Consider the following 27,850-nt stretch of genomic DNA (forward strand, 5'->3'; position numbering starts at 1 on the left):
TGGAGATGGAGCTGCCAGGCAAGAGGTCAAGAGGAAGGCCAAAGAGGAGATATATGGATGTGCTAAAAGAGGACATGAAGTTAACTGGGGTGAGAATAGAGGATGCTGAGGATAGAGTTAGGTGGAAACAGATGATTCGCTGTGGCGAGCCCTAATGGGAACAGCTGAAAGAGGAAGAAGAAGATGCTATGATAAATGGGAGCTGTCCATGTGGTCTGGTGGCTGTCAAACACAATACATGCACTGGCCCTTTAATGAATGGACCGTTTTATACATATTCATAGGAGAGTAGCTAACAGTTAGATGCACTATGATAACACACAATGCAAAGAGTCCATGATGATATACTGAAGGAAATCAAATAAGGTCAACATATGAGAGTGTAAAAGCTCACAGTCAATGTCAAAAACAGTCAGTAAGCGGTCCGCCCCAGTCTGCTGTCCCGTTCAGCTGCTCTCTCTGTCTCATTGCAGAGACTGAGCTGCTAGCAGCTGCATGAAGATAGCTAGCGTGAGTACAATCATAATACGGGATTTCAACCTTCAAAATAAAAGCCAAAGCAGAATTCAATTTACACATGGAAAACTACTGATACATAGATAAAGTTTCAGACTTGTCTATGTTGTATTCAATGCATAATCTAAATTCTTGAATGGCTCCTTTATTTTAGTAGAACTTATGAGGATGGAGGCACTAAGCTTTTTGCATATTGGAACTTGCTTAAAGGTTAATTATTCAAAGACTACATAGCAGAGATTTTAACGACATAACATGTTATTTGACTTTACTGTTGCATAGCATTTATTAGGAATTCATAAGTACAAGTTTTGTGGGATCTTGCACAGAAATGTAAAAATAAGAAGACATTTTTAATGGGTTCATTTAATTGTATTAGGTTCAAATTAACCCCCACGTTCATAGGAAAGAACAAAGTCAATGTCTGTTAGTGTTATGTTAGCCAAACACAGACAGCCCCTCATATAGCCGCCAGGTAATGTCAACAAGAATGAAGACAACAATATTCGGCAGTTATTGTGAAAGTGAGAACGGAAATCCGTGTTATTACCAGGCAGGCAACAGTGGAGCTGCTCGGTGGGAACAGGATGCTGTCAGGCCGAATAGACGCATCGACCTAACGGAGATAAAACTGCTGCAGCATCCTTTGTTCTCTGGAGCTGGATATCCTGGTAAGGACAGCTGTCTGGTGTAGTTGTGATGTTAACCTGGATGCCTGCCGTGCTTGGAATGACCGAAATGCTACGGACACCGTTGGCGTTAAAGCAGGATCTGTCTTTTTTTTATTTATTAATTTGCAGTCATGTCGAAATACAGCTATTGTTCCGCATATATAGGCAACAGCCAAGGAAAATTCAGTAGAATAAACATGTGTCTGTTTAGCGAAAGAGGCTATGTTAGTGGTGGCCGTGTGTAATGTAAAGAGCAGTGTGAGGTTTGGTGTGCTCGTACAGAGCTACCTTCTAGCACAGGCACGCCGTGCGGGAGCACATCCATGGCTGTGCTGCTGGAGCCTTACGTGGGGGTTTGGAATTACACTGCACCAATACTAGCGCGCGCACGCCCGCATGTCAGTGCGCAGGAGTAGTTACTGCTGGTGTCAACAGCTCGTGACACATGTACGATCTGCTCTTCCCAACCTCTTCAGGTATGATGGACGTGTCACCTTTGTCTCCAGTCTGTGCTCAAATAATCCAGTGTAGTCTACATCATCCATGTTTGGTTTGTGGTTACAGTTTTAAAGGTTTCATGTTTGGTTTGTGGTTCCAGTTTTAAAGCTTTCAGTAGACCTATCTGTACCAACATGATATCTAGGTTTCAATGCCAAAACATTTCCTGTATTAATATGTTACTTTGCTAAGTGTGTGTTTGACATGTTTTTGATACAGCAGGAAAAACCAAATGATCACATTTGTCATTTATTGGGTGGCCCTCTAGGAATAGCCCAAACCATATTTAGAATAATTAATGAAACATCCTCTCATTAACTTAAAAGGTATCTTGCACCACTGCTTTGCTTTACTGACCTCCGTACCTGCACCTTCACCATCACCCCCTCTTTTATTTTCATAAGCCAGTCTTTCAGATTGATCTTAAAATATAATTTGACTAACAGGCTACAGGATATACAGGACAAAGTTGCATGACTTTAATCTACATTTGTATGTCTTTGAAGTTGGCAACCCCATAGGAAACAAATTAAACTAGCTAAATTAGAATTTCCTTCAGATAACCACCTGTAAAAAAGAAGAAGAAAACAAAACTAAAATGGCCCCCAAGACGTATGAAAACCTAGGAAAACCCCTGACGTGTCCTGAAACCACTCCAGCCTGGTTTTGTGTGTATGCTTAGGGTTACTGTTGCGCTTAAGGGTGAACCCTCGCCCCAGTCTCAGGTCACTGCATGCTGAAGTAGATTTTCTTCAAGGACCTCTCTGTATTTGGCTGCATTCGTCCTTACTCAGTCCTAACTAGTTTCCCTGTCCCTGCTGCTGAGACCCCCCCTGCCTCACTGTAGGGATTAGCCAGGTGATGAGCAATCTGGTGTTCTCCAGACATAGTGCTTGGAGTTCTGGTGGTGGAGATAGCACCAGCACTTAATTTAGACTTTAACAGAGCAATACACTGTTAACCTGACAGTCAGCATGCTGTAAGCAAACTCATTGAAACTCCCATAACACTTGCTACATGCAGCCAATATACAAGTCAGTGGTGGTATATACCATGCTACACCTGTAAATATACCTCGTACAGATTGTACAGATTCGTACAGGTCTCTAGTTTTAAGTACTCTATTTTTATTCCTATTTATCCCATTTCACAATGAACATTCCTTTGTCTGTCTGCATTGTTTACTGCCTGTTTATACTGCTTATTTTGCATTGTTTGCACTGTTTGTTGCTTGTTAATACTGTTTATTTTGTTATATTACACAGCCTTATGTTGGTTTACTGTTTACTTGCCCCTTGCATGGGGATATGTACATACATATTGAGAACCGATGTACCAGAGTCAAATTCCTCGTGTGTCCGACACACCTGGCCAATAAAGCAGATTCTGATTCTGAATAAATCACCAAATCAGTTTCAGCCTTCTGCCTCAACTGGTGGGGTGACTGGATAGAGGAGTGAGAAAAGAAGAAAAGCATCAGGAGACAACATGTTATTATGGTGCCATGAAATATCAGAAGACATAACATGTTAAGTATCTTTACCACAGTGCAATTAGAAGAGGCAGGAAATCATACAACAGTGTGCACACTAGAAGGCACATGAGTTTCATTCATTACAAACATGAAAACCAGTGTTTCCCCTAGAACATTTATTCAGGCATGGTGGCAAGAGGATAATAGAAGTTTTGTGGACATGTGCTAACATTTTTTGGTTTATTTCTTGTGCAAACACATGACCTTTGGTTGGTAATTTCCATGTTCATGCAAAAAAAGGAGATCATTAATAAGATGCATTTATTGGATACAAATAACTATCTAATCTTCCAGTTACGTCTCAATCAAAGAAGTTAGAACAATCTTTAATAAACAATAAATAGCACCAAACAGCAGAGTCGGGAGAGTGGTCAGAGTAGGAGTAGAAGAAAGAGAAGGGCATAGGGCAAAAACTCAAAGTAAATTGTTCTAGGGCTAGTGAGAGGGGCATATGGGCAACAGTTAATTCAGATCTGGTAGATGCTTTTGAAGCATTGAAAGAGATAGTTGAGAAGAAGCTAGAGAAAATGGGAGATGCAATTTATGCATACGTAGTGCAAAGGTTTGGAATTTGCACGCATAAAAATAAAGCAGGATTAGCGATAGTATCGTAAAGTCAAGGCGGCAGCAGCAGATTGATAGGCTTGTTCAAGAACAAGGACAGATAGCAGTGGAGAAAAGCAACAGAAAGTGAGAAGGTCACTGGATCTTCTGCCGATGTCCACAGGAGGGGTGGGAGGGGTTGAGCTGCTGCTCTGGTGTTGGAGGACAGGATGTTCTCCGGTTTTGTTAGGGGTATGTGAGTGAGGTAGGGCCCAAATATACAGACCTTACTGAGGTGAGACACAAAGGAGTTTATCACTGTAAATAGAACACTAGTATGCAGAGTGAAACAGAGAGGGGACAGGGACTGAGCAGGAAGCTGAGGGACCTGAGGACTGTGGTGTGCAGGAGAGACTGGGTGACGGACTCCAGGAGGACCAGTGGACCAGGGTGTACAGGTGAGTAGGCAGAAGGTGGCAGATACCAGGAGGACCAAAGGACCAGGATGTACAGGTGGGTAGGCTGGAGATGGCAGGTACCAGGAGGACCAGAGGTCCAGGATGTACAGGTGAGAAGGCAGAGGGGCTCGGGGTACAGTGTGGCTGGGGAGCTGGTTAGAGCAAACTGCTGGGGCGAACACCTTGTGTAAGCTCAGACTAGACGGCAGGAGGAGCAAGGAGAGGTGGAACTCAGTGTTGCTGGCAGGCAGATTTACACACAGTGTTGCTGGCAGGCAGATTTACACACAGCGTTGCTGACAGGCAGGCTGCTCGCAGTGTTGTTTCAAGCAGAAATATTTTGCCAAAGATGCAGAGGAGTCAGCGGAGATAATCAACAGTTGTCAGCACAACTAGTAGTCCTTCGTAACAAGAGCTTAGTCTTTGATTCAGCAAGGAGCGAGTCAGGTGTCTCTGGAGATGAGTCCACAACGTGGCAGCAGGACCAGGTACAGTATGTGGCAGTGAGTAACTGTGGCAGTATGATCCGGCATAAGACTGGGGGAAGGGAGGAGTATAAGTACCTGATGGTAAAACAAGAGATAATGAGGGACAGGTGAATGTAACACATGGTGATTGAGGACCGGGGTAAAGCTGGAGTGGGTGAGATGAGGTGGAGCAGAAAAAAAGGGCCAAAAATAAAGGCCCGAGAACAAAAAACCGAGAGTGAGCCACAACAGGTTTACATGGGCTCTATCAGGAGCTGATGACTGGCAGCTGCTCTGAAGCTGAATGCACCGTTTATGTCTCGCTTCCAGTCAGGCTGTGGTTATGCTGTTGACTGGAGCTCTGAGTAGCGAAGTGTTGAGGACTTAGTTTTGCAACTGCTAAAAACTTAGGTTATAACTGTCACTTAAAAATAGCTGGCCTATATTAATCCACATAATTATTAAGTGTTAGTTAACCTATTAGTATCAGTAAAATGTTCCCAGCCTATGGCTTTTTTTTTTGGCCAAAATATCAGACCGTCCAGTACATGACTCTCACAGGTCTTTGTTAAGAGAGAGCAAAACTGAAAAATGACACCAAAGCAAAATTCAAGATGAAGTTGAAATTGAGCTGCTTGGGAGGCAAAGCTGTGCTTCATGCCTTCACCACTCTCCTCACTTGCTTCTTGTTCTATCTGTGTCAGTATTCATTCATTCATTCAAAAATTATATTACATCAGAAAATAATCCAAGAATCCAGTACGTTACAAAATGTATCTGTATTTGCAGTTTAGTTGCACGGGAACATTTTAAAGAGTCCATGGCGCTTTTCCTTGTTTTCTGACTTATCTACAATATTAAAATGGTGAATTATCATCTTAAACGTGGCCCAAAGCTAAAAAAAATGAGGTGCGCGTATTTTTTAGTACTTCTATACAGAAGCAACTTGGTTTATACAAATCTCGCAAACTCTCACTCACGAGACTTTTTTTTCCCCCAAGAAACCCTCCGTCAGTGAACTGCATGACTACAGACTACTCTGACTTTTGTGGTTATAAAGTGTTTTAAAAGACTGGTGTTGGTACACTTGAAGGACATCACAGACCCCCTGCTGGACCCCCTGCAGTTTACCTACAGGGCAAAGAGGTCAGTTGATGATGCAGTCAGTATGGTATAGCATTAACAACACCTGGACTCCCCAGGGACCTATGCACGGACTCTATTTATAGATGTCAGTTTGGCATCCAAGCCATCCTCCACTCCAGACTCACTCAGCTCACTGTGCCTACCCATACCTGTCAGGATTACCAACTTTCTCACAGACAGGCAGAGGATGAGGCTGGGGACACTCAAAATCAGCACAGGTGCACCCTAGGGTTGTGTGCGCTCCCCACTGCTGTTCTATCTCTACACCATGAACTGCACCTCAGGGGACCCCTGTGTAAAGCTCCTGAAGTTCTCAAAGGATACTAATCCAAGATGGTGACAAGTTGGCCTACAGACAGGTGGTTGAACAGCTGCTCCTGTGGTGTGATCACAAGAACCTGGAGCTGAATACAGTGGAAATGAGAGTGGATTTAAGGAGGAGCCCCCTATCCTATCTGTCCTCACTGTACTCAGCAGCACTGTATCAGCAGTGAAGACAAAAATAAGTTGACTAAAAAAAGGTACAAAAGAAAAAGGCCAGAAGGAAAACAGTGAAGAAAGGAAAGATGAAAGAGGAAACAAAGAGCAAAGAAGGATGTAAGGAAAGGAGAAAGAAATGTAATAGTAAAGAATGAAATAAAGGAGGATTAAAGAAAGGTAAGAAGAGGTGGAGGCCAGAGGAAAGAGATAAAAGGAACAAAGTATGAAGGGAGAACTGGAGCAATAAAGGAAATAAGGATTACAGCAGTTCTACTAAGAAAGTCAATCTACATGTATCTATTGTTAATGTTAGAAGTATTAGTAGCATTAGAAAGTAGCAGTACTGTGAGAAATACTAGCAATGTGAGTAGAGACTTCTGAACATTCTACCATGAAAACCAATGGAGAAACAGAAAGATGACCAAAATCACCATAATATGTCAACAGCCAAAGCTCAAAAGAAAAAAGATATTACAAAGCTGACCTCAAGACCAAAAAGTCTTTGGAACGGTTTAAAGATTAGATGGTGTTTCTAGCCCAAAGTAAGACAACGCAGAAGGCTATCAAAAAGAGGAAGGTTTAGAAGAAGTTCAAAGTTTATTCTAGAAAAGTCATGGATTTGTTCACAGAGATCCATAGTACATAACAGAATCAGAGCAGCAACCAGCATAACTGGTTAAATTTTTGGAAAGGAGTTCAGTTAGAAGGTCACACACAGCTGTCTGTCATTTTGACAGAAAAGAAAACAGACGACGGTTTACCCTAATTTACAGTAAGGCTACTACAAATCCCAATAATTGCAATGGTGTTGATAAATTAGGTGAAAAAAGAGGAAGTGATGTGGTGGATGAAGGAAAACTGAGACCCAACGCATCTTGTTATCCGGGAGCTGGCAGTGTGTTGAATAGCCATGGACTGGAGGCCATGGAGCGCGTCTGTGACAGGTCACAGAGCAGTGTAGCTGCGCCTCTGGTCCAGAAGGAGCACGTGCTGTGGTTTTCTCCTGGTGAAGTGTGTGTTTCAGAGCAACTTCTAAACAGTTCCTGAAAGAAATTCTCCCAGACTTCAAAACTTTGGCTGAAGTGGAGCTGGCAAGTCCAGTGCAGCTGCAGAGAATGGGTTGAACTTTTATATGGTAAGGTCTAGAGATTATTATTATTGTTGTTGTTGTTGTTAAGAAAACTCAACAAATCCCACTTGAGCAGCACTTGGCAACAGGGAGTAGGAAAAACTCTTTAACAGAAGAAACCTCCAAGACACCCCGGCTCTTGGTGGGTGGTCTTTTACATTGACAATCCAGTCCTAAGCAGGTTGTTGTGTCCGGTGACTGTTCATCAGAAACATAAAACTCCAGAGCCAGGGCTATCTGCTGTGACTACATGTGGTTTGTAGTGAGGCTGGAGCAGAACCAGATTGTGGTCTGATTTTCTCAGTGGTGGCAGTGACACTGTATGCATCCTTCACTTAACATACAGGTGGTGTAAGGGTGGGTGGGGTTGAAGGGATGATGTCATTGTATCCAGCTGTGAGGGTGACAGTAGGACTAGCTACAGGAGCAGCAGCAGCAGCAGATGGAGACTGCAGACTGCCCACATCCCCTTCCACCGTGCTCTCCCACTTTGTGCTGCCACCTGTGATGGTCTTCATGCCATTCCAAACCTATCAATTGGACCTTGAGTTCCCTCTGCACGCGTTATAGCTCATCCTGGTCTCCATCCTTAAACACCCTCCTCTTCTTGTTAAGGAGGCCCCTGATGTGGCACATAATCCAGGGCTGTGTTAGTGCACAGTTCCTGTGGGAACAACAACATCTATACAGAAGTTGATGTGGTTGGTGATGCAGTTAACAATCCCTTCAATGTCCTCACTGCATGACACCTGTAGCACTCCCCAGTCAGTAGACTGAAAGCAGTCCATCAGAGCCTCCTCAGCCTCAGGAGACCACTTCCTGAAGGAGTGTGTGGTGGTGGGTTGCATGACTTCCTGTGGTTTATAGTGAGGGTGGAGTAGAACCAGATTGTGGTCTGATTTCCCCAGTGGTGGCAGAGGAGTGACACTGTATGCATCCTTCACATTAACATACAGGAGGTCAGTAGTCCTATTTCCTCTAGTTGGACAGTCCACATACTGGAAAAATGCAGATAGTGCAGTGTCCAGTGAGACATGGTTGAAGTCTCCGGAGATCAACATAAAGGTTTTTGGATGCTGTGTCTGCAGTCTTGCGATAGTTGAGTTGATGACGTCACATGATGCTTCCGCATTTTCCCATGGGGGTATGCAAACATAGATAACAATGGCATGTGAAAACTCTCTGGGCATGTAGTAAGGTCAGAGACTCACAGCTAAAAGTTCAATGTCCCAACAGCAAATAGTCATCTTCTCAGTTACATGCCCGGGGTTACACCACCTGGTGTTAATAAATAGTGCAAGTCCCCCACCTTTGAGTTTCCAACTTGTCACGGTGTCTCTGTCCACTCTGACTGTAGTGAAGCCAGGTAGATCCACATTAGCATCCTGGGTGCTAGCGATTAGCCATGTGTTGGGTTATTTCTTAGTTAGATAGATATGGATTAGAGATTTGTTGTCTAGGAATGTTAGTGCAGCCAGGATGTCTTCCTCAGGCTGTTAAATGCAAGGTTTGTTAAGGCAGAAGGGCTCAAGTCAGGGACGAATGTTATTATGACTGTAAAAGTAACCATAATATTTGTCTTAATGTGTAATGTTATGTCAAATTGTTTTAGATACACACCACGAAAACAACAGCCACACACATTATTTTCTTCATGTTTGGTCTACTGCTCTGCTCAGCTGCCAAGCTGGCATATCAGGTGACGTCACGGTTCGACAGCCCAGAAAGGATTAATATTGTATAGCAATGCTTGGTTCGGGGTCTTCCTGTTTCCGGGCTGCTTTTGGCAGGCTGGGGGTTGGAAGATCTCTGGACTTGAAGTGTAAATTCTTGCCTGTGACTTTTTGAATAAACCAGCACGGATATATTTTTTATATACTCAAGTGGTCTGAGTCGTCCCTCTGAGTTCCTGGTTTGAAAGAACCGGATGAGGCTTTATAATGGTATTCAGCCTTTACATGTGTCAGTGAAAGAAAGCAAACTACACTCTCTGTAGACCCTCACGTTCTTCACCAGTGCAGCTAGGTTGTTGGTCTTGTTGGCCAGTGAATTAACGTTACCCATAACCACTGACAGAACCAAGGGTTTGTACCTCCACTTATTTGCCAAGCGCCTAGCCTTTAGCTTAGCCATCTTGGAGTTGAAAAAATCCATATCCATAAGACAGAACAACTAAGCACTACTGGTGAAAAAACACAGTAAAAGAGCAAAAAAACAAACACATGATGAAGCTACTGAAAAGGCTGCCACTCACATCAGCACTGGAAGTTATGTGTTAGAGAAAAAGAATTAAAGTAGCACCACTGGAATTTGCCTGCTTGGTCTCATGCACTTTGTATTTTAGGATGTTCTTGTAAATAGGTGTTACAGTTGAAGTTAGGAGTTGGGGTTAGGCAGTGGTGTTATGGTTAGTGAATGTAAGTCCTCATGAGCAATGAAAAGAAACGTGTGTGTGTGTGTTTGTTAAGCAGATTAAGAGGTGCGTTTGTGCTGTATTGCATGTGCTCTGTATTTGTGTGTCCTAGCTATTCTTGCTATTGTTGCTAGGTGCATGATGTCACAGCCTAAGTCTAACCCCATTGGCTGTTTCTCTCTCTGTTTTTGTTTGCCCATTTCAGGTTGTGTGGCCAGTTGAAGGGAGAACTGAAGTGAGGGTGGAGAGACAGCAAGGCTTTCCTTTCCCACATCCTCTGCATTTCTTTGGGCCCTGTGGAAGCACTCATCCACACTGCACCAAACCACCCCTTTCCCTCCTTTCCATTCTGTTACTGCACTTGGTCTCTCTCTTCTCTATCCATCTATCTTGCTTGTTGAATAGGTCAGTGGAACCTGAGCACCACAAACCTCTAAGTAGTGCGAAGTGAGTAAAGTAGCCTGAAGTCATTAAATAAGGTTGTAAAACCACTAACAGAAAGAGGTCATCAGACTCAGGCAATGCACTAGTATATTTTATGCAGTACTTCACCAACCCCAGCCCAGAGTCTGGTTCAGTCCCACAGGGGTCCCACAGGCAATGAGGAGGGTCAGGAGCTTTATCTCTTTCTAGACGTTCTCCTCTCCACCTTGTGTCTTCATGTTTTGGGGGTCTTCCAGTGCCCTCACCCTCTGTCAGCCCCCTCCCCACCCTCTGCCACCACGGCCGGCCACCCCAGTCGCCTCATTGCCATGCCGACAGAGACACTGGCTCCAGCCCTCCCAGATAGCAAGGCCGCTGGCCCTGCAACACCCTTCAGTTCTACTGTACCTCTTCGCATCCTCAATAAGGGCCCTGAATACTTTAGGAGACAGGTACTGTTACTTTACTTCACTGTGTGTATGTTGCTGTACTTGCTATATAGTGGGGACCAAAAAAGTACTTTTTTGCTACAGAGTGAGGACATTTTTGGAAAGTTAAGACATTTTGGCCGGTCCTCACTTTCTGAAACACTTTTTTGAGGGTTAAGACTTGGTGTTAGGGTTCTGGTTAGAATTAGGTTAAGGTTAGGCTTAGGGGAAGGGTAAGGGGCTAAGGAATAAATTTTGTCAATGAGTGTCCTCACAAAGATATTAGTACATGTATGTGTGTGTGTGAGAGAGAGAGAGTAAAGTTGCATGCAAGAGTTTGGGCACTTTTCTGTTTAGCTGATTTTTCAAGTTAAAATAACTACAACTCCTGGAGCAAGTAGACATTAAAATAGGCATTTACTTTCACTTAACTTTTTACATTTACTGTACTTTATAGACAGGTAGAAATTTGTTGTCATAGCAGCCATTAAATCTATATCAAAACAAAACAATTTAAATAGTTAAATCAATAGCTGACCTGTTGGTCCCATTGCTGTTCATGAAGTGAATTTAAGAGGTTACTCTTATAAAAATGTATTATAGAGTCTAATTTCACCCAGCAGGAAAGACCTCCTGTAACTCTCCTTTGTACACTTCAGGTGAATCAGTGTGTTGCTGAAGGAGCGCCTGTGGTTGGTTAACACTGTACAGGGGGTGGGAGGTGCTTTCTAGAATCACCTGCAGTTTTTTCAGCATTTTGTCCTCTACCACCTCCCTCAATGTGACCATCTTAGTTCCAGTGACAGATTCTAACCTTTTAATGGCTTCATTCATTCTGTTGGCATCCTTTGCTGTGATTCTTCCACCCCAGCGCACCACAGCAAAGTAGATAGTGCTTACTACAACAGACTGATAAAACATATGAAGGAGTATTACAGACATTGAAGGACCTATTGTAAGCCTTCTCAGAGAGTAGAGCTGGCTTATAGATGGCCTTGATGTTGGTGGACCACTCCAACTTGTTGTTCAGGTGAACAACAGATATTCAGATATCAACAGTTCATATAATTATGGATGATCTCCACATCAGTCCCATTAATGGAGACTGGAGAGGGTGGGTCCTTCTTCTGAAAATGCACTATGATTTGCCATGACGCAAAGTGGGCTGCCTTGGAGGGATTGACTCAGCGAGAACTGGTGCACTGCTACTGCTATCTAACCAGGTTTCTGTTAAAGAATAAGGCCAGTTATTTTCTGTACTAAGAGTATTTTAAACACTCCCTATACACAGACTACATCCAACAATAATTTGCTTCCACTCACTGTTAACGTCTGCCAATCTGTCAGTCCACGATTATCTTATTTGTCTGTGCCATAGAACTCCACTGTCATTCAAAAATGATGAAGAACATCAGTGAAAAACACAGCTGCACAGGGTAACATTTCCTCATTACAAATCACCAGACCCTAATATTTTTATAAGCTAATCTAGGACTGACAGATGGACAGACAGTTACCGTGAGTAGAAGCAATTCATTGTTAGTTTTAGTCTCAGTATGGGTTGAAAATACTGTTAAAATAGAAAATAACTGCATTATCCTTTAAATGCATAAAGTTAAATTATTAATAGTGATAAGCGCATTCATTAAAAATGACTAGTTGTTAACAGACTGGCTATTTAGTGAAGCTACCTTTGTGGGATCAGTGGGAGGGCCCTGAGCAGACTGATCATGGCAGGGAATTTCTTAACAGATTTGTTTGGATTTGATGACTAAGCAAAGTGCACCATTCTCTCTCTATTATGGCTTTTATCAACCTCTCCTGCCAAGCTGTGGTGTGCGCAGCAAGGGCGGAACCATACCGAGCTGCCCCCAAGCCAATGCGTTTTTTTGTTTCCGCTGCACCATAAAACGCGTTGTTTATGTTCTGCATCTTGATCACGTGGGGGGTGGCACGAGCCACTGGGAGGTAACACGTACAGTAATTCATGGTGTCAGTGTGGTGATACTATCTTGCATCATGGAGCCCTTGGTGCTATGCATTGTTTTAATCCCTCATCAGAAGACCATTTGTAAATCTTGCTGCAATGAAATTACAGATACAAAGTGAATGCTGAATGTAAATACTATCCCTCGACACAACATTTCAGCCAGTCACGTCTCAATGAACTGGCTCTGTTGAAGGTGGAGCTGGGCCCCACGCGACCCTGAGTGGAAGAAGAGCCAACTGAACCCAAGTCAGCAGAATTACCCCCTGCTGTAGAAACTCGTGAAAACAGAGGCCAACTCATGCCTTTCTGGCTCGGCACGATAAAAGTAGGTTGACTGATGGAAAAACAGCATTAGCTGTTGAGACAGGAAAACTACTGGCACACTGGGTCCCAGTTTGTCCTGGAAGCATTCATGAGTGCCATCATCCTGGACCCAACAGATATGAGTAAGAGACAGTTTTATTTGTACACAGTCTTTTGTGCTAACTGGATGTACTGTTTTACCAGGCTAGAGAAACAGGATGATTTTGCTGCTGTTGTGACAGAGGGGGAGTAGCCAGACAGCAGCAGGTGTTAAGGCTGGCTGGGAATTAATGCCAGAGGTGAAGGTGGGCACTGAGGGGGTGTTAGGGGAGAGAAAATAGGAGGTAGGTGTTGTGGAAATCAATAAAGAGGCTTTCAAGTTGTCATTGTGTAGTTTATTAAGCAATCAGTCAAGAGCATAAGCACAATAGCAAACTATATTGATCAAGAGGTCACACACTCGGAGCAAAGCGCCAGTGAGTGACAAAGGAAAGCTGTAATAATCAGGCTTTGTATAGCAGTGGTCATGCTATCACACCACTACCTGGAACCAATCAGAAATGTGTTTGGAGTATGTATCCTTCGAGATTAGACAGCTGGGCCCAGACAGCTAGGTTTTCTATGCAACAGGCTTTGTGTGTGTGTGTGTGTGTGTGTGTGTGTGTGTGGCAGTTTGAGACTGGGTGTGAGCGTGTGTATGAAGTGTGCATGTGTGTGTGTGTGTAGAGAGAGACTGAACCTGTGTGGAATGTCTGGGAGCCTAAAAGAGGAGCATGAGGTTATAGGAATAAGAAGTACATACACGCAGCATGAGTATTATATTTGGAGAGGGTGACTAGGGAGGAGGAAGAACTGGATATAGTTAGACCTTTCTGCCTGATGCCACTTGTTATCCACTCCCATAAAGACCCACTCCTAAAACATACCTGTTGATTTGCTCTTGATTTGTGCCTCTGTTAAAACAACTGTCACTCAGTTTTGTGTGGAGGACTATAGAGGATGGACGTCGGTGGGAGGACACAACTCAAAATCAGGTTAGTTAAATAGTGAGATCATTCAGTCCCTCTACCTGTTTTTACTATCCACCTCCATTATTGGAAAACCGTGACTAACTTCTCACTGTTCTGTGGATCACTGGTTTACTAAGACACTTCTCACTGCATTGAATGTGGGAGCTACAGCATTTCTGCTTGTCACCAGGGAAAACCTGGGCTGGATTCAGTGGCTAACTGGATTGGTTTCTTTGACTTGCTGTTTGCCGTACTGTTGTCACATACTGCATGTATTGGTCTGTGGGAAGTAAAGAACAAATAAAATCTTTCCTTGCTTTCCTATAACTGGTTCCACTACTTGCACCACTGAAAGTTAATAATCACAAGCAATTGTCAGCAAATAGCCAGTTTTTTGATATTTGAACTATATAGTCTGCCAATTACACTAAGTGGATTCTCCAAAACACATCACCATTGAGCTAAGTCATCATAAACAACACCATTCTCTAGATAACAGGAGCAGGTCAGCGTATGAATCTCAGCTGAGCTGAACCAGCTCGGAGCTTTCTCATCTGATCGGAACCCTGCAGCTGTCAATCTACTTCTTCAACGGTTGTCCACAGGCCCCCATACCTGAACATCTCAGGTGTGAGATTTTGCTTTGTGTCAAAATCCCTGACCTCTCTGGCAGCTGCATGTAGGAACAGTGTTGGTGACTAAACACTGAAAAGCAGGGCTATCTCTATACCTCTATACATCTTTATCTTCAAACAGTTAACTTTCCCTGCCACAAATGGGCCTGCATCTTCCTGCACCTGTGTGAGCTTTTTAATCAGCTTCATACGTGTCATTCATTAGAAGGAGCGCCTCACAGAGGATCAGTTATCACTTTGCTAATCAGTCCCTGCAACCTGCAACAATTTGAGAAACACCAGTCTCATCCTGCTCATCTTGAAGAACCTTTTTCTCTGTTCTGTGTGCAGCTGTGAAAGCAGTGAGATTGTTTCTGATAAAGTACACACCAGTAGCACTGTGAAATGTGACATTTGGTGGTATACCTTTTTACTTTGCTCTCTGCTTTACCTACATTCACTGAGATCCTTGTTTTTATACTAAAAATGTATGGGCAGTGACTACTGGATACTTATAAATCACCGGGATCTTCTTTTTTAATAGACACCTAAAGCTAAAACTATATTTTTAAACACTTTAGTACTCAAGGCTATGAGGCCAGTGTGGCCTACTAACAGAACAAGCCCTTTTTTCCTTTCTGCTATAATGATTTACAGTGACTGGGGTTAGCTGAAGCTAGTTAGCTGTAAAATGCCCCCTTTTTCTTCAGAAGACTTCCACAAACTTCTCCAGATGACTGCATTGCTTGAAACAAAGATTAATCGATTAGACATTAACAGACTGTGTGGGAATGACAATCACCTTACTGTTGACATGAAACAGTGGACAAGAGGATTCTAACACACAGTTAAATAGCACCAACAAGGCTACTGAGAAACAGGAGGGTTCTCTGCTTTGTAATAAAGTAATAGTCCTCCTTGGGACTCTTTTGGTGCTAAGTCAAAGAACAATTCACATCCCTGGGAAATAAAAGGACAAGTGGCCCAGTGGCCAGCGACCTGCAATGCTACCAGCTGGGCTGCATTACCTAGAGTGCCTCATCAGCCTCATCAACCCATTGGTAGCAGCACACAGCAGTGGACAGCTGCAAGAGGGAAAGTTAGCAGAAAGCCTCCTCAACAACCATGCATACAACTTCATAACAGATTTACGATGCTGCTGAAGGATCCTGGATCTTTGTCAGATGACCTGGATAACCTCTCATCCTCACAAAGTGGGGTAAGGAGTAAAAGAAATTCTGAAAGCAAAGTGCCTAAGGGAAAGCTAACAACTCAGCCTCAGACTTTGATTGTGGGTGACTTTGCTGTTAAAAATGTAAACATGGACAGCAAAAATACCAGAACATACTGTTTTTCAAAGGATAATGTTGCTGACATGAGAGAAAGAATTGCAAATATTCTGACTAAACACCCAACTATAAAAACATCATGGTGCATGTTGGGGCCAATGACAATGTGAAACTGATCAGAAGTTCTGAAGCAAGATTTTACTGATCTACTGAGCACACTTAGCTCCTTGAAAAATTAGGTGCTTATCATTGGCCCTCTACCACCAGTCAGTAGAGGAGATGAAAGATTCAGCAGACTGATGGCGCTGAACAGATGACTCTCAACTGTGTGCAACCGACAGAAAGTATACTTCTTTGATCACCTTAATTTCTTCTGGGACCATAGACATCTTTTTAGGGCAGATGGAATTTTCCTTAACAAGTCAGGAGTGAAACTGTTTATCTCCAACCATTTGTGCATCCTATGCCACTTATCTGTTGCTCCTTGTCAAGGACGAGACAAGATGAGCTAAAGAAAACAACACACCATGCCAGCAACCATGAAAGAGTGCCACTTCAGGATCCACCTGAGGAGACTTTAAAACTTGAGGGACATTAGGGTTCAGAGAGAGAATCTCCACCCCACAACTACCACACACTCTTCACCTTCCCAACATCCCCCATACACATCCAGTGCTGCCTTCTCCCTAGCCATGTTTTCCCCCTCTACTCCCCTTCTGGAGTTCAAAGACCAGAAGAAGGATCCGGTTATTGCTGGGACCAAACTGACCACTCACTCCTTACCCTGCCCAGCTCCTTTTATCTCTCCCCCAACTATCCTTGAGGGCCCATCTCCACCTTTAAGCAAAGTGAGTCTTGTCAGACAAGTCCTGTCAGCACATGAGATTGTGTGCAAAATACAACTTTCTCTTACTGATATCTGTTGGGTCCAGGTTACAATGATAATGGTGCTCATGAATGTTGCCAGGACAAACCGGGACCCAGTGAGCAAACAATAGTTTTCCCTATCCTTGTGATGATAGTTAATCAAAGAGAATGATGCACCGTGCTCAGTCATATAATCCAAAAAGATTGTTTCTTACCATCCTCAGCCTGCTCAGTGCCATCCCACTAATTCTACAGACGATCCTTTATTAAATAATGGATCTTTTAGCAACAAGTCATTTTTATGATCTCATCACCACTAATAATCTTAATTTTATGCTTTTATCTGAAACTTGGCTAAACAGTAGCAACAGTGCTACAGTTCTCACTGAGTCAGCCCTTCCAAACGTGAAGTTTATTGATGTTTCTCAGTCTGAAAAATAGACTGGCCATAAATTTCTCCATGTAAAACACAAAACCAGACCAACTTCAATTTCAATCGCAAAAGGCGTCTCATGACACTTTACAAAGTAAGGTCTAGACCTTACTATTATTATTATTATAATAGAGGAAAAAGCCAACAAATACTGGAATATTTTTTGGGAACTACTAGGACATCCTGATTGTAAAGAGTTACAGTATTCCAGCCTGGAAGTAACAAAGGCATGGACCAGTTTTTCAGCATCACTTTGAAAGAGGATGCTCCTAGTTTTTATGATATTGCACAGATGAATCTAGAGACTTAGTTTATGTGTGATGTAAAGGATATATCCTGATTTTTACGGTTTTCATGCCCAAGTATAATAATTTCAGTTGTGTCAGAGTTTAGAAGTAAGAAATTACAGGTCATCCATGCCTTTATGTTTTTAAGACATGTTCGAAGTTTGACCAACTGATCTGATTTATCTGGGTTCATAGATAAATATAACTATCATCTGCATAGAAATGGAAATTTATGCTGTGCTTCCTGATAATATTGCCTAAAAGGAGCATGTATAAAGTGAAGAGAACTGGACCTAACACAGAGCCCTGTGGAACCCCCTGGTTAACTTCAGTCTGCATTGAAGATTCATCATTAACATGAACAAATTGGAATCTTAAGATTTTAATAAACTTAGTGTGGTTCCTCTTATCCAAATAACATGTTGTAGTTGTTGAAATAAGATGCTGTGATTAGTGGTGTCAAAAGCAGCACTGAGATCCAAGAGGACAAGTATAGAGGCGAGTCCTTTGTCTGAGGCAACTCTCTGGTGTAACTTATCCAGGGCTCCCACTCTTTTTTTTTCTCGCCAGCATTTTCTCTAGGTCCTACAGAGACCTGCCGCCCCTCCGACTAAAATGTCTACACAGCTTTTTGTGTTAGTGAAAATGGGAGTGAAAGTGTTTGGAGTGAGTCTTCTGATGTTTAGGAGCTCTTCTCTGGTAAAAGTAATCCAAGATGGGTTGCTGAAGACTGAGAAAGGTTAGTACTGTCGCCTCACAAACGGAGGTCTGAGCCTTACCTGACTGGTTAGGTCCATATACAGTATGTTACCCTCATGTGCCTGTGGTATAGCAATGTTCACTGTCTAGAGACTTTCAGGTAGGGGTGTGACAAGATCTTGTGCCACAAGATCTCTCGATATTAAACCGTGACAATATTTCTCATCAAGGCAAAAGCTGTCTTGATATCAGTACATAACAGAACCAGAGCAGCAGCCAGTGTGATGATACATTCACATTAGTTTGGCAAAAACATAAATCCCTGCTGTGTTTTAACACACAGGACTGTGCTGGTCAAGGGGTGAGGGGTTGCAGGGGGAGTGTTGTAGGCGTAATGCGGCCAACATTGTGACAAGTTGACGTGAGTGGCTTCACTCACATTTCCAGCCAGTGAGATTCCATTGTGTTTTGGTTAGCCGTGCTGCTAATGTAACCTACTCTACCTTAGCAACAATTCTATCACCAGTGTCGACCATTGATAGATCATCCAGCATGGCGTGTTGTTATGGTGTGTTAACTGTGACCCAAATTGGACAGCGAATAGCAGTGAATGCTCATGCTAACAAGGTAAACAAAAGTCTTCTTCCCATAGTCCCAGTGACCCCCGTATGTGATTGGTCAGTGCAACGCCTTTGCCAACTGATGTCACTGGTGCGGTGAGGGTGAAAATAGCATAGGAGGTCTCACACAGTTTCAGTTAAAATTTAGAAGCTCATGCATAGCTCATGCACAGTTATAAGGTCTGAAGAGCCTCATGTGAAATCATAGAGAGAAGCCAGTCACTTGAGTCTGTGGCAAAACCTTTCCCAGTGCTGCATATTGTTGTCTTTTACTGCACATGATAATTCATATTCAGAAAGTAGAACTGCAGTGACATTCATTACAAAATGATTAAAACATTTCAAAATTCACCGGCATTATTTTGCATTTTGTGACTTTGCATTTTTGTGATGTTCAGGTGAATAAAATATATGACAATATTTTGTCATAGAAAATTTCTTAAAAATAGTGTTAAAATATTGTCTCGTGTAGTTCTTGTGAGCCCAATATTGTGTATTGTCTGGTCTCATGAGCTAAGTGTATTGTCACAGCCCTACTTGCAGGTTTAGATGAAACTCTAAAATAGATTTGAAAAGGAGTGTCATTTGTCAGTCTGTCTATAAGTTTTAGGCCTGACAGATTTGTAACCTTGCCTCTGTCTTGATGCTTGGACAAGTGGGGATGAGAGAATAGGATATGTGTATATAGAAAATGAATGAGTGCTGTATACATTATCATATATTATTTTTAATCTGTGTCTCAGGTGGAACCTAACCTAAAACGCCTCAGTGCTGTTGAGAGATTAGAAGCTGACAAAGCCAAGTATGTCAAGAGCCAGGAAGTTATCAACGCCAAGCAAGAACCAATAAAACCTCCTGTGATGGCCAAGCCTCCCATTGGCCACACCCTCCTGTCAAAGAGAGGGTCTGGGATTGGTGGAGGAGAATGTGGAGGCGGGGTACCTTTCAAAGTATCCAATAACAATGCCAAGTCAGACACATGTGCAACAAGCAGCAGCAGCAAATGTGAGAACTTGAACCTGGAGATCCTAAAAAATCTTTTGAACTCATCATCCTCAGCAGGAGCTGGATCTGAAGGAATCGGAGGTGGAGCTAAAAGTGCTGTACTGATGAGGTCATCAGGAGCAATGGCCAGGAGTTGGACACCATCAGGGTAAACACATTTGTTATGCATACTATGTCTTGTGTAAAATACTTATTTAACATTTAAGCAGTGGTTATAAGCTGCTTTTGTATTCAAACACGTACTGCAAATCAGTCATCTTGTCTGAAATTTCCCAGATTCACCATGGTATAGTCCTAACTGAATAAAAGAAGCCAGAGCAGTGCCTAAGTACATTGCACAAGTTATGTGTGTATGCATATTGCATTATGAATTTTTCATGGTAAAATCTGTCAAATGTAAAAGCACAAGGTCAGCATGGTTAGCAACAGTTACCTCTGAATAATTAACAGTTGTGAATTATTATGTTCAGTAAGCAAGGCTGGCAAGCTGCTGTAGATTGCTAGCTTAACTAGGTACAATAACCATGGAGCAGTATATAGGCCAGTCAGAACCTAACCCTGGGTTGAAGGCTTTCCCAGGAAAACTGGGATTTCTGTTCATAAATTTAAATGAGTTTAAAACACATAATTGTGGATCATAACAATCACATAGGACATTAGGTATTATTATTATTAATTCAATTATTATAATTATTAATTAATTTATGTAAACTATTTTTAAAAAATGTTTTGTTTGATTTGATTTGGTTTATTTTTTAATTAGGATCTCTTTTAGCCCAACTAGGCTATTCTTCCAACCATCCCCAACATAAAACTTTACTTTAATAATTACAAAAAATAGCAAACACTTAAAACCTGCTATTGTCTTGTAGTAAATACTAGTGAGATACACCTGGAGTAGCCCAGCTCTTGTGATGAGACTCTTGGTTTATAATGTACTCACTACATGGCAGGAGTGCCAGATCATAGACTCTAGAGTTCAAGAGGATCTGATCTAAGATATAGTTAGGCCTTTTAACCCTAGTAGGGATGAATGTAGGGCAAAACCTTCGCATGGGAATGGGATTACTTCTCCTCCATAACAGAAGCTTGAGCAGCACTGTTCAAGTGATTGTGGTCTTCTAGATGTGCTTATTTATATTAGATTTTGCAACTTAATGCACTGTGATTAAGTGAAAGTGACTAAACTTTACCACACTATGGCCAAGCAGCTCGAAGCAGAGCCTTTAAGTTGAGCCTCTGTAGGCTAGCCTAATTTAACAGGGAACTCGATACCTCAAAACACATCTTGATAACTAAATCCCTGCCTAGAAATGTAATTTCAAGTGATATACGTGTGACTGGCCATACTTATTAGGTGGAGGGGTCTCTTACCTGGGGATTCTGAAAGAACCCCTGTCTCCCCTGGGTGATGTCAGAAGAAGGCAGCAGGAAAAATATCAAGGTTTTAAAAAGTCTGAAAATATTACAAAAGGATTGATTATATGGGATACAAGAGAGCTAAACCAAAATACAAAAATTAAAGATGCTCTAAAACTGAGGTTGTCACTGCAGCTGATGCCTCTTCTCTGCTCAAGATGAAGCCCTTTTGTCGCAGTCCTTTTATAGTTCATGTCCAGGGTGCAGCCACAAGATGCTCAGTCCACACATTACCTTGTCTGGTTAGTCAGTGACACAGTCCATTGTCTTACTATATGCACAGTTCCTCCCATAAAAGTTAACAAAATACAATGCTTTACTTTCATGGGATGAACTCCACACACAGCAACATATTTTTGTTGGATAACTGTATAATTGCATTCAACGTGTGTGTTCCTAAGTTCAATGTGTATGCTTTTTAGCTCCTACATGTGTGCATGTGTGCACCCAGGGTGTAATAACAAGCCTGTTCGCTTCAAACCAGAATAACAATTACTAGTTGTCTCGGTAAAAATGAAGCACATATGCAAATGTCTTCAACAGCTGAGCTAAAATGGCATTTCAGTTGGACAGGAAAATTTCAGGCTTGTACCAAGCTTTACATTTTCAAACATCCCTCTTCACATTAAAGTCAAACACTTTCAAACATGAACTCCTAAATTCATAAGTAAGCAGAATATACAGTATTTCTTCACAATAGTATCTAATATCATCAAACCATAAACACATGTTAAAATAAACAGTGATTAAAGATTAATAGAAAAATATTAATAAACAGCAGGTTACAACTTCTACTCACTCAAGTCATATATTCTGGATCAATCCTAAGCAAAGAAAACTCTTCCTGTAATGTAGATCACAAAAGCATCATAAAGTAATCCTTTATAGCATATATTTTGTGAAACACAGATGTTATAATCCACAGTAAACAGCAATCTGAAATGATAGACAAAAGCTGTCAAAATCACACTATGCTCAAAATATCATCAATCACATAAGGCTTGAGAGTATACATCATGTTAGCTGATACTGTCTTAAGATAGTTTAATGCAGAATATTTAACTGACATTCTCTTAACACCAAGATTAATGAAATTGTTATTCTGTGATCATAATGGATTTAGAAATCAAATTCAGTCATATTTATGACCACAGGTATGGGTCTGCAAGGCAGAGAGGATTGGGAACTTCACAATTTTCCAGGATTACCAACAGTCTCCATACATTAAAATACAAAAAATATCAAAAACATTACAACAAAATACAACAATTAAAACCCTTCATCTGTCACCACCAGAAACACCACCCTATAAACTAATCAGAATACATTACCATTGACCGCATATTGCTATTGTACCACATAAAATAACAGGAAACTGCTCTCATACCAAGTTGTAATTTTGGTTTTGGCAAGACATAATTTGTGCCTGCAGCTTTTCTTGTATTGAGCCGGTGCCTGTCCCTGACCAAACAGAGTTGGTCATAAATAGATTGTGGTTTCCTGTCCAAATTTACTGTATGTACATTATAATATATCTCAAAAGGCTTTTGTCCATGGTGTCATTCACCATCAACCACCCCAGAGGACTACCGTATGTAATTCAGCCATTGGGGTGCTAGACACAGACATCAGGACAATTCTAGCCACCTTATTGTGTGCCTTTTGGAGCCTTGTTATTTCACAGATCACTGCATTGCACCAGATAGCTGAGCAATGATTGATATTTAGTAGGAAAATTTGAAGTGCCTCCTTTATTTGTGCTGCTGAACATCCTGCAGTATACACAGTGATATTCTCAGCAAATACTGTAGTACTAGACTTAGATAATATATGTGGGAAGTCTTTAGTATAAATTAAGTAGAGGAATGTACCAAGGCAAGTGCCCTGTGGTACAACACACTTCACCACATGTGGGAGAGAAGAAATTCCATTAATAAACGTAGACTGCATTCTAACTGCAAGGTAAGATTTCAGAAAGTTTAAACACAGATTCACTAGAAACCATAATGCAAGTTTCTCCACCAGTATGGCATGGTCAACCAGGTCAAATGCAGAACTAAAATCAGTAAATAAAGCCTGATTGATTATTATCAATAGGATGCACAATGCTTTTCATAGAAATTGTTTAATCTTTTCTCCCAACTCATTCACCTTATTAACAAAATACCATGTAAATTGTTTGTAACATCATCAGGATTTGTAAGTATGTGTCCATCAACATAAACATTAGAACAAAGAGCTGAGACAGAAGCTCCAATCAGTCTTCATATATTAGGCTATTTCATGTTTTTTTTAATTATTATTATTTTTACACTTCTTGAAAGCATTCTTGTAAAATGAATCCTTTTTCTTGCAATCAAATTAAAGAGCCCATGGCGCTTTTCCTTGTTTTTAGACTTGTCTACAATGATACAATGGTGAATTATCATCTTGGATGTGACAAAAACCTAAAAAAAATGAGGGGAACGTATGTTCTAGTACTTCTATACAGGAGCAACTCTGTTTATACACGTTTCGCAAACTCTCGCTCGTGAGACTTAACAAACCTAACAAAATTAAGTATTACATGATAGTTTAAGGCTTTCCTTGAATGGTCATAATCTCCAGGTACTTGCACATTCATGTGAGCTTGCCTGACATCCACCGGTGCCCCCAACATACTGGCAAAATGTTATATTGCCTTGTTTATTATGTGTATTTTTAATAAAGCTTATTTTAGAAAAATGACATCTACCTGTGCCATTGTAAAAACAGAATTTTTCAACTGTGCCCAGTTGGTGGATATATTTTCCCTCCTGCTGCTGCACTGTGACCAGAGAATGTGGAGAAAAATACAGGACCTGAGGTTACTGCATGTCTGCGAATGTTCCTGTACAGGGACTCGCTGTTTTACCTGACCAGGTCTAACCTACAAGCAGCTGGCCAGTGAAGCCCCCGCAGCGGTGAATGATCAGTTCATCAAAGCTGGATTCCCCCAGAGCACAGTACCTGTTTGTTTTGACTGCTTGAGGCCAGCGTGTCTGCCACAGCTGATGTGTTGCTGGATAATGAGCGTCTTAACAATCCATGTTATTGTTGATGCTATGCTATGGAATTAATTTCACTACTTTGGGACTGTATGCGGTCATGTGGGAGAAGACACAGCAACCACTGGATGGATTTACTGACCTTGGAGCTACTTGAAAGGGAGATGTTTCCACTACTTGGTGGAACTTAATGGCAACAAATAACACGTGTTTTGAAAAGACACACATTGCATGTCTGTTGTTAATGCCTTATTTTCTGTAACGTTAGAAGGAATTGTTGTAAGGCTGGAGAAGTTACTATGTCTGCATTGTGCCAGTTGAAATATTCTCAATTTCTCAACTACCTGCTTTGTTTAGTGCATTACAAATTTCTTTTCATCGTTACGTTTACCTACAGTATTGTTCAAAATAATAGCAGTACAATGTGACTAACCAGAATAATCCAGGTTTTTAGTATATTTTTCATTGCTACATGGCAAACAAGTTACCAGTAGGTGCAGTAGATTCTCAGAAAGCAAACAAGACCCAGCATTCATGATATGCACGCTCTTAAGGCTGTGCAATTGGGCAATTAGTTGAAAGGGGTGTGTTAAGAGGTCATGTTGCCTTATGCTGAAGAGGACATGCCCTTGAAATGGTTGTTTCAACAAGACAATGACCCCAAACACACTAGTAAACGAGCAAAGTGTTGGTTCCAAACCAACAAAATTAATGTTATGGAGTGGCCAGCCCAATCCCCGGACCTTAATCCAATCGAGAACTTGTGGGGTGATATCAAAAATGCTGTTTCTGAAGCAAAACCAAGAAATGTAAATGAATTGTGGAATGTTGTTAAAGAATCATGGAGTGTAATAACAGCTGAAAGGTGCCACAAGTTGGTTGACTCCATGCCACACAGATGTGAAGCAGTTATAACAAACTGTGGTCATACAACTAAATATTAGTTTAGTGATTCACAGGATTGCTAAATCCTAGAAACAAAAACGTTTGTACAACATAGTTTTGTGTTTGTACAGTCAACGGCAGACACTGCTATTTTTTTGAACACACCCCTTTCAACTAATTGCCCAGTTGCACAGCCTTAAGAGCGTGCATATCATGAATGCTGGGTCTTGTTTGCTTTCTGAGAATCTACTGCACCTACTGGTAACTTGTTTGCCATGTAGCAATAAAAAATATACTAAAAACCTGGATTATTCTGGTTAGTCACATTGTACTGCTATTATTTTGAACAATACTGTATCTATGGAGGAGAAATTCAAATCAATATCGGTGCGGTTCGTCGTGCTGTCTGCTCTTGATACAACACTAGTAGCAGGAGTTGTGCATGTTCATGAACTATCCTTTTGTTTTCAGGAAGAGGCTCTCTGGTTTTATCATTCTGAAATAATTAGACTTTGTAGTTATGGTGGGTGCAAAGCTAATCTAGAGGTACCCAAGATTAAACATTAAATGGCTGGAAATGAGCAAAATGAGCAGCCACGGGCACTTTAAGTGCATAATTATGCCTTTTATGGTTTATTCTGTTGGAATTTAATTTTGACTTTGATGCAGTAACTTTTGCATTATTTCTCTCAATAAAAGCTTGCTGGTGTCATCATCTATCCAGGGGGATGGATGTGCTCTAACAGTCCTTTTCCTTGCTGGAACATAATGGTCCATTGCCTCTATTAAAAGCTGAGTAAAACATTGAGTGGCATGATCCAAATTATCCTCAAGATCCAGGGACCTGGATAAATCCTTCTGAAATTCATACTGGTTGGAATAAAACTCCTCTTGACAACAATATGAGGTGGTTTTCTGCTATCCATGAGTCATGATATGGTAAATTCAACATCAAGTTTAGTTTCTTTTGTAATGTCTACAAATAACACATGTTTTGAATTTCAGAAGGGCAGATTTGTTGTCAAAAAGCTTAAGTTGCTCTCTTGTTTCTTCTGCAAATATGCAACTGGAGGCAAATATGACCTTCAGATTCAGCCTATGTTCTTCACATGAGAGTTTGTCTTCCAACCTTGTACTACTGCATTACATCTATTTCTTTGTCTGTTTTCTGCTCCTAGGATGCCGTTAACCTACCGATCTACAATGGCACTTAATGAGCAACTACCAGACTCAGCTCCCAGTCCAAGCACCTCACACTCCCTCCGATCATTCTCCCACTCCCTAAAGGTCCCTCCAGTTAATAGCAGGGGGCATGGTTGTTCACAACAGGGAGGAAACCTCAACCTTAGCAGAAGAGTCCTGGATGAGAGAGGAGGTGAAAGAGGAGTAATTGACCGTTCTCGCTCCCCACTACCACCTCTGCTCACCTCTCACTCCTCATCTGACCTCCTGCGACTGTGTAATGGCAAGCCACTCCGGACTGCTCGATCCAGCAGCTCCTCAGCTCCACCCCTACCTCCAAAGCCCAAATCTGTCTCCATCCCTCCTCCGGCACTTTCCTTGTCGCTGCCTCCCCCTCATCCAGCTCCATCCCTCTTACCCTGTGACAACACCTCTCAGTCACTACCTTGTGGTTTTGGAGACCCTTCCAATACTTCAACCGATCCTAACCTAGAGCTTGAGCTTGGTTCATCTGTGGCTCGTCGCTCCTCGCTACACAGATCTAAATCAGACTTGTCAGACTGCTACGCCCGTGCTGGAGCTGATGTGGAGCGCTTTTTTAACTACTGTGGCCTTGACCCAGAGGAGCTGGAGGCAGTTGGTCCAGAAAATTTTGCGCGAGCCAGCTCAGATATTGTCAGCCTGAACTTCCGTTCAGCTTCTATGATCTCCTCTGATTGTGACCAGTCAAGGCAATCCTCCAACGATGGGCTGTCAGATGAGGATGAGGGTGAAGATGAGGAAGAGGCTGGGGAGCGTGTTCCATATGGCATTTCAGCTGTCGAACGGAATGCAAGAGTCATTAAATGGTTGTACAGCATCAAGCAGGCGAGAGAGTCACAAAAAGTTTCACATGTTTAGGACAAGCAGTTTCAGACTTTACTAGAGAGACCAGAATTTCTCACAGGTTTAGAGACTGTGTCCTGGAGCTGAACTGGAAATCTGTCTCAGACTAGACAGATGAATGGATGGATATAAGAGAAAGTCTGACAAGTCTAGGACAGGCTAGGTAAGAAAACAAAATTTTGTTTAGAAATTAATTGCAGAGAGGAAAAGGACTGTAATCTTCCTATGTCTACGATAACATGAACACTAAGAACAGAAAGGAATAAACATTGGAATGGATATAGATGAGCAAAATGTTCATTTTGGAAAAACAAGCAAACATGGAACATATCTGAAAACTAAATGTTTCTCTAATCACGCTGTATAAATCGACAGATAAAGTTGGATTGAGCAACAGAAACAAGAGCGAAATGCACTACAGTTGTCCAAGAATCCATAAAGTGACTGCCCTTCTAAAAGAGGAAACTTTGGCTTGTCAAACAGGTTTGACTAACATTTCATGTAGGTGTAGCATGGACTCAGACTTTTGAATCATTGCACACATCTCTGACATGTTCAGGGATTCAAATATATCTGGTTTGATGGTCATTCACAACAGTTTCTCCAGTAGGAAAAACAGTCAGTGTTGAA

At 41.7% G+C, this 27,850-nt stretch overlaps 1 protein-coding gene across 4 annotated transcripts; it reads left to right on the forward strand.

Moving 5' to 3' along the window:
• Positions 1-1,026: 1,026 nt before the first annotated feature.
• Positions 1,027-27,451, forward strand: fam110b (family with sequence similarity 110 member B). Of its 4 annotated transcripts, XM_020585479.1 has the most exons (5): positions 1,027-1,187; positions 10,061-10,730; positions 13,976-14,033; positions 19,562-19,971; positions 26,332-27,451. In XM_020585479.1, the coding sequence occupies exons 2-5, from the start codon at positions 10,516-10,518 to the stop codon at positions 27,233-27,235; spliced, it is 1,587 nt and encodes a 528-aa protein (XP_020441135.1). In that variant the 5' UTR covers positions 1,027-1,187; positions 10,061-10,515; the 3' UTR covers positions 27,236-27,451. The 4 variants fall into 4 exon arrangements, with proteins under 4 accessions (XP_020441135.1, XP_020441136.1, XP_020441137.1 ...); XM_020585480.1 differs by lacking the exons at positions 1,027-1,187; positions 13,976-14,033 and having other exon boundaries at positions 10,518-10,730; XM_020585481.1 differs by lacking the exons at positions 1,027-1,187; positions 10,061-10,730; positions 13,976-14,033 and adding an exon at positions 15,262-15,842.
• Positions 27,452-27,850: the final 399 nt, after the last annotated feature.

This window comes from Monopterus albus, unplaced genomic scaffold, assembly GCF_001952655.1.
Source record: "Monopterus albus unplaced genomic scaffold, M_albus_1.0 scaffold367.1, whole genome shotgun sequence".
Classification (NCBI taxonomy): domain Eukaryota; kingdom Metazoa; phylum Chordata; class Actinopteri; order Synbranchiformes; family Synbranchidae; genus Monopterus; species Monopterus albus.

Bases quoted from the DNA above. Each gene is read 5' to 3' on its own strand.
- fam110b (XM_020585479.1), top strand. From the start codon at position 10,516: ATGTTTTGGGGGTCTTCCAGTGCCCTCACCCTCTGTCAGCCCCCTCCC. The intron at 10,731-13,975 runs GTACTGTTACTT...ACTGTCACTCAG, and splicing joins CTGAATACTTTAGGAGACAG to TTTTGTGTGGAGGACTATAG. The intron at 14,034-19,561 runs GTTAGTTAAATA...TCTGTGTCTCAG, and splicing joins AGGACACAACTCAAAATCAG to GTGGAACCTAACCTAAAACG.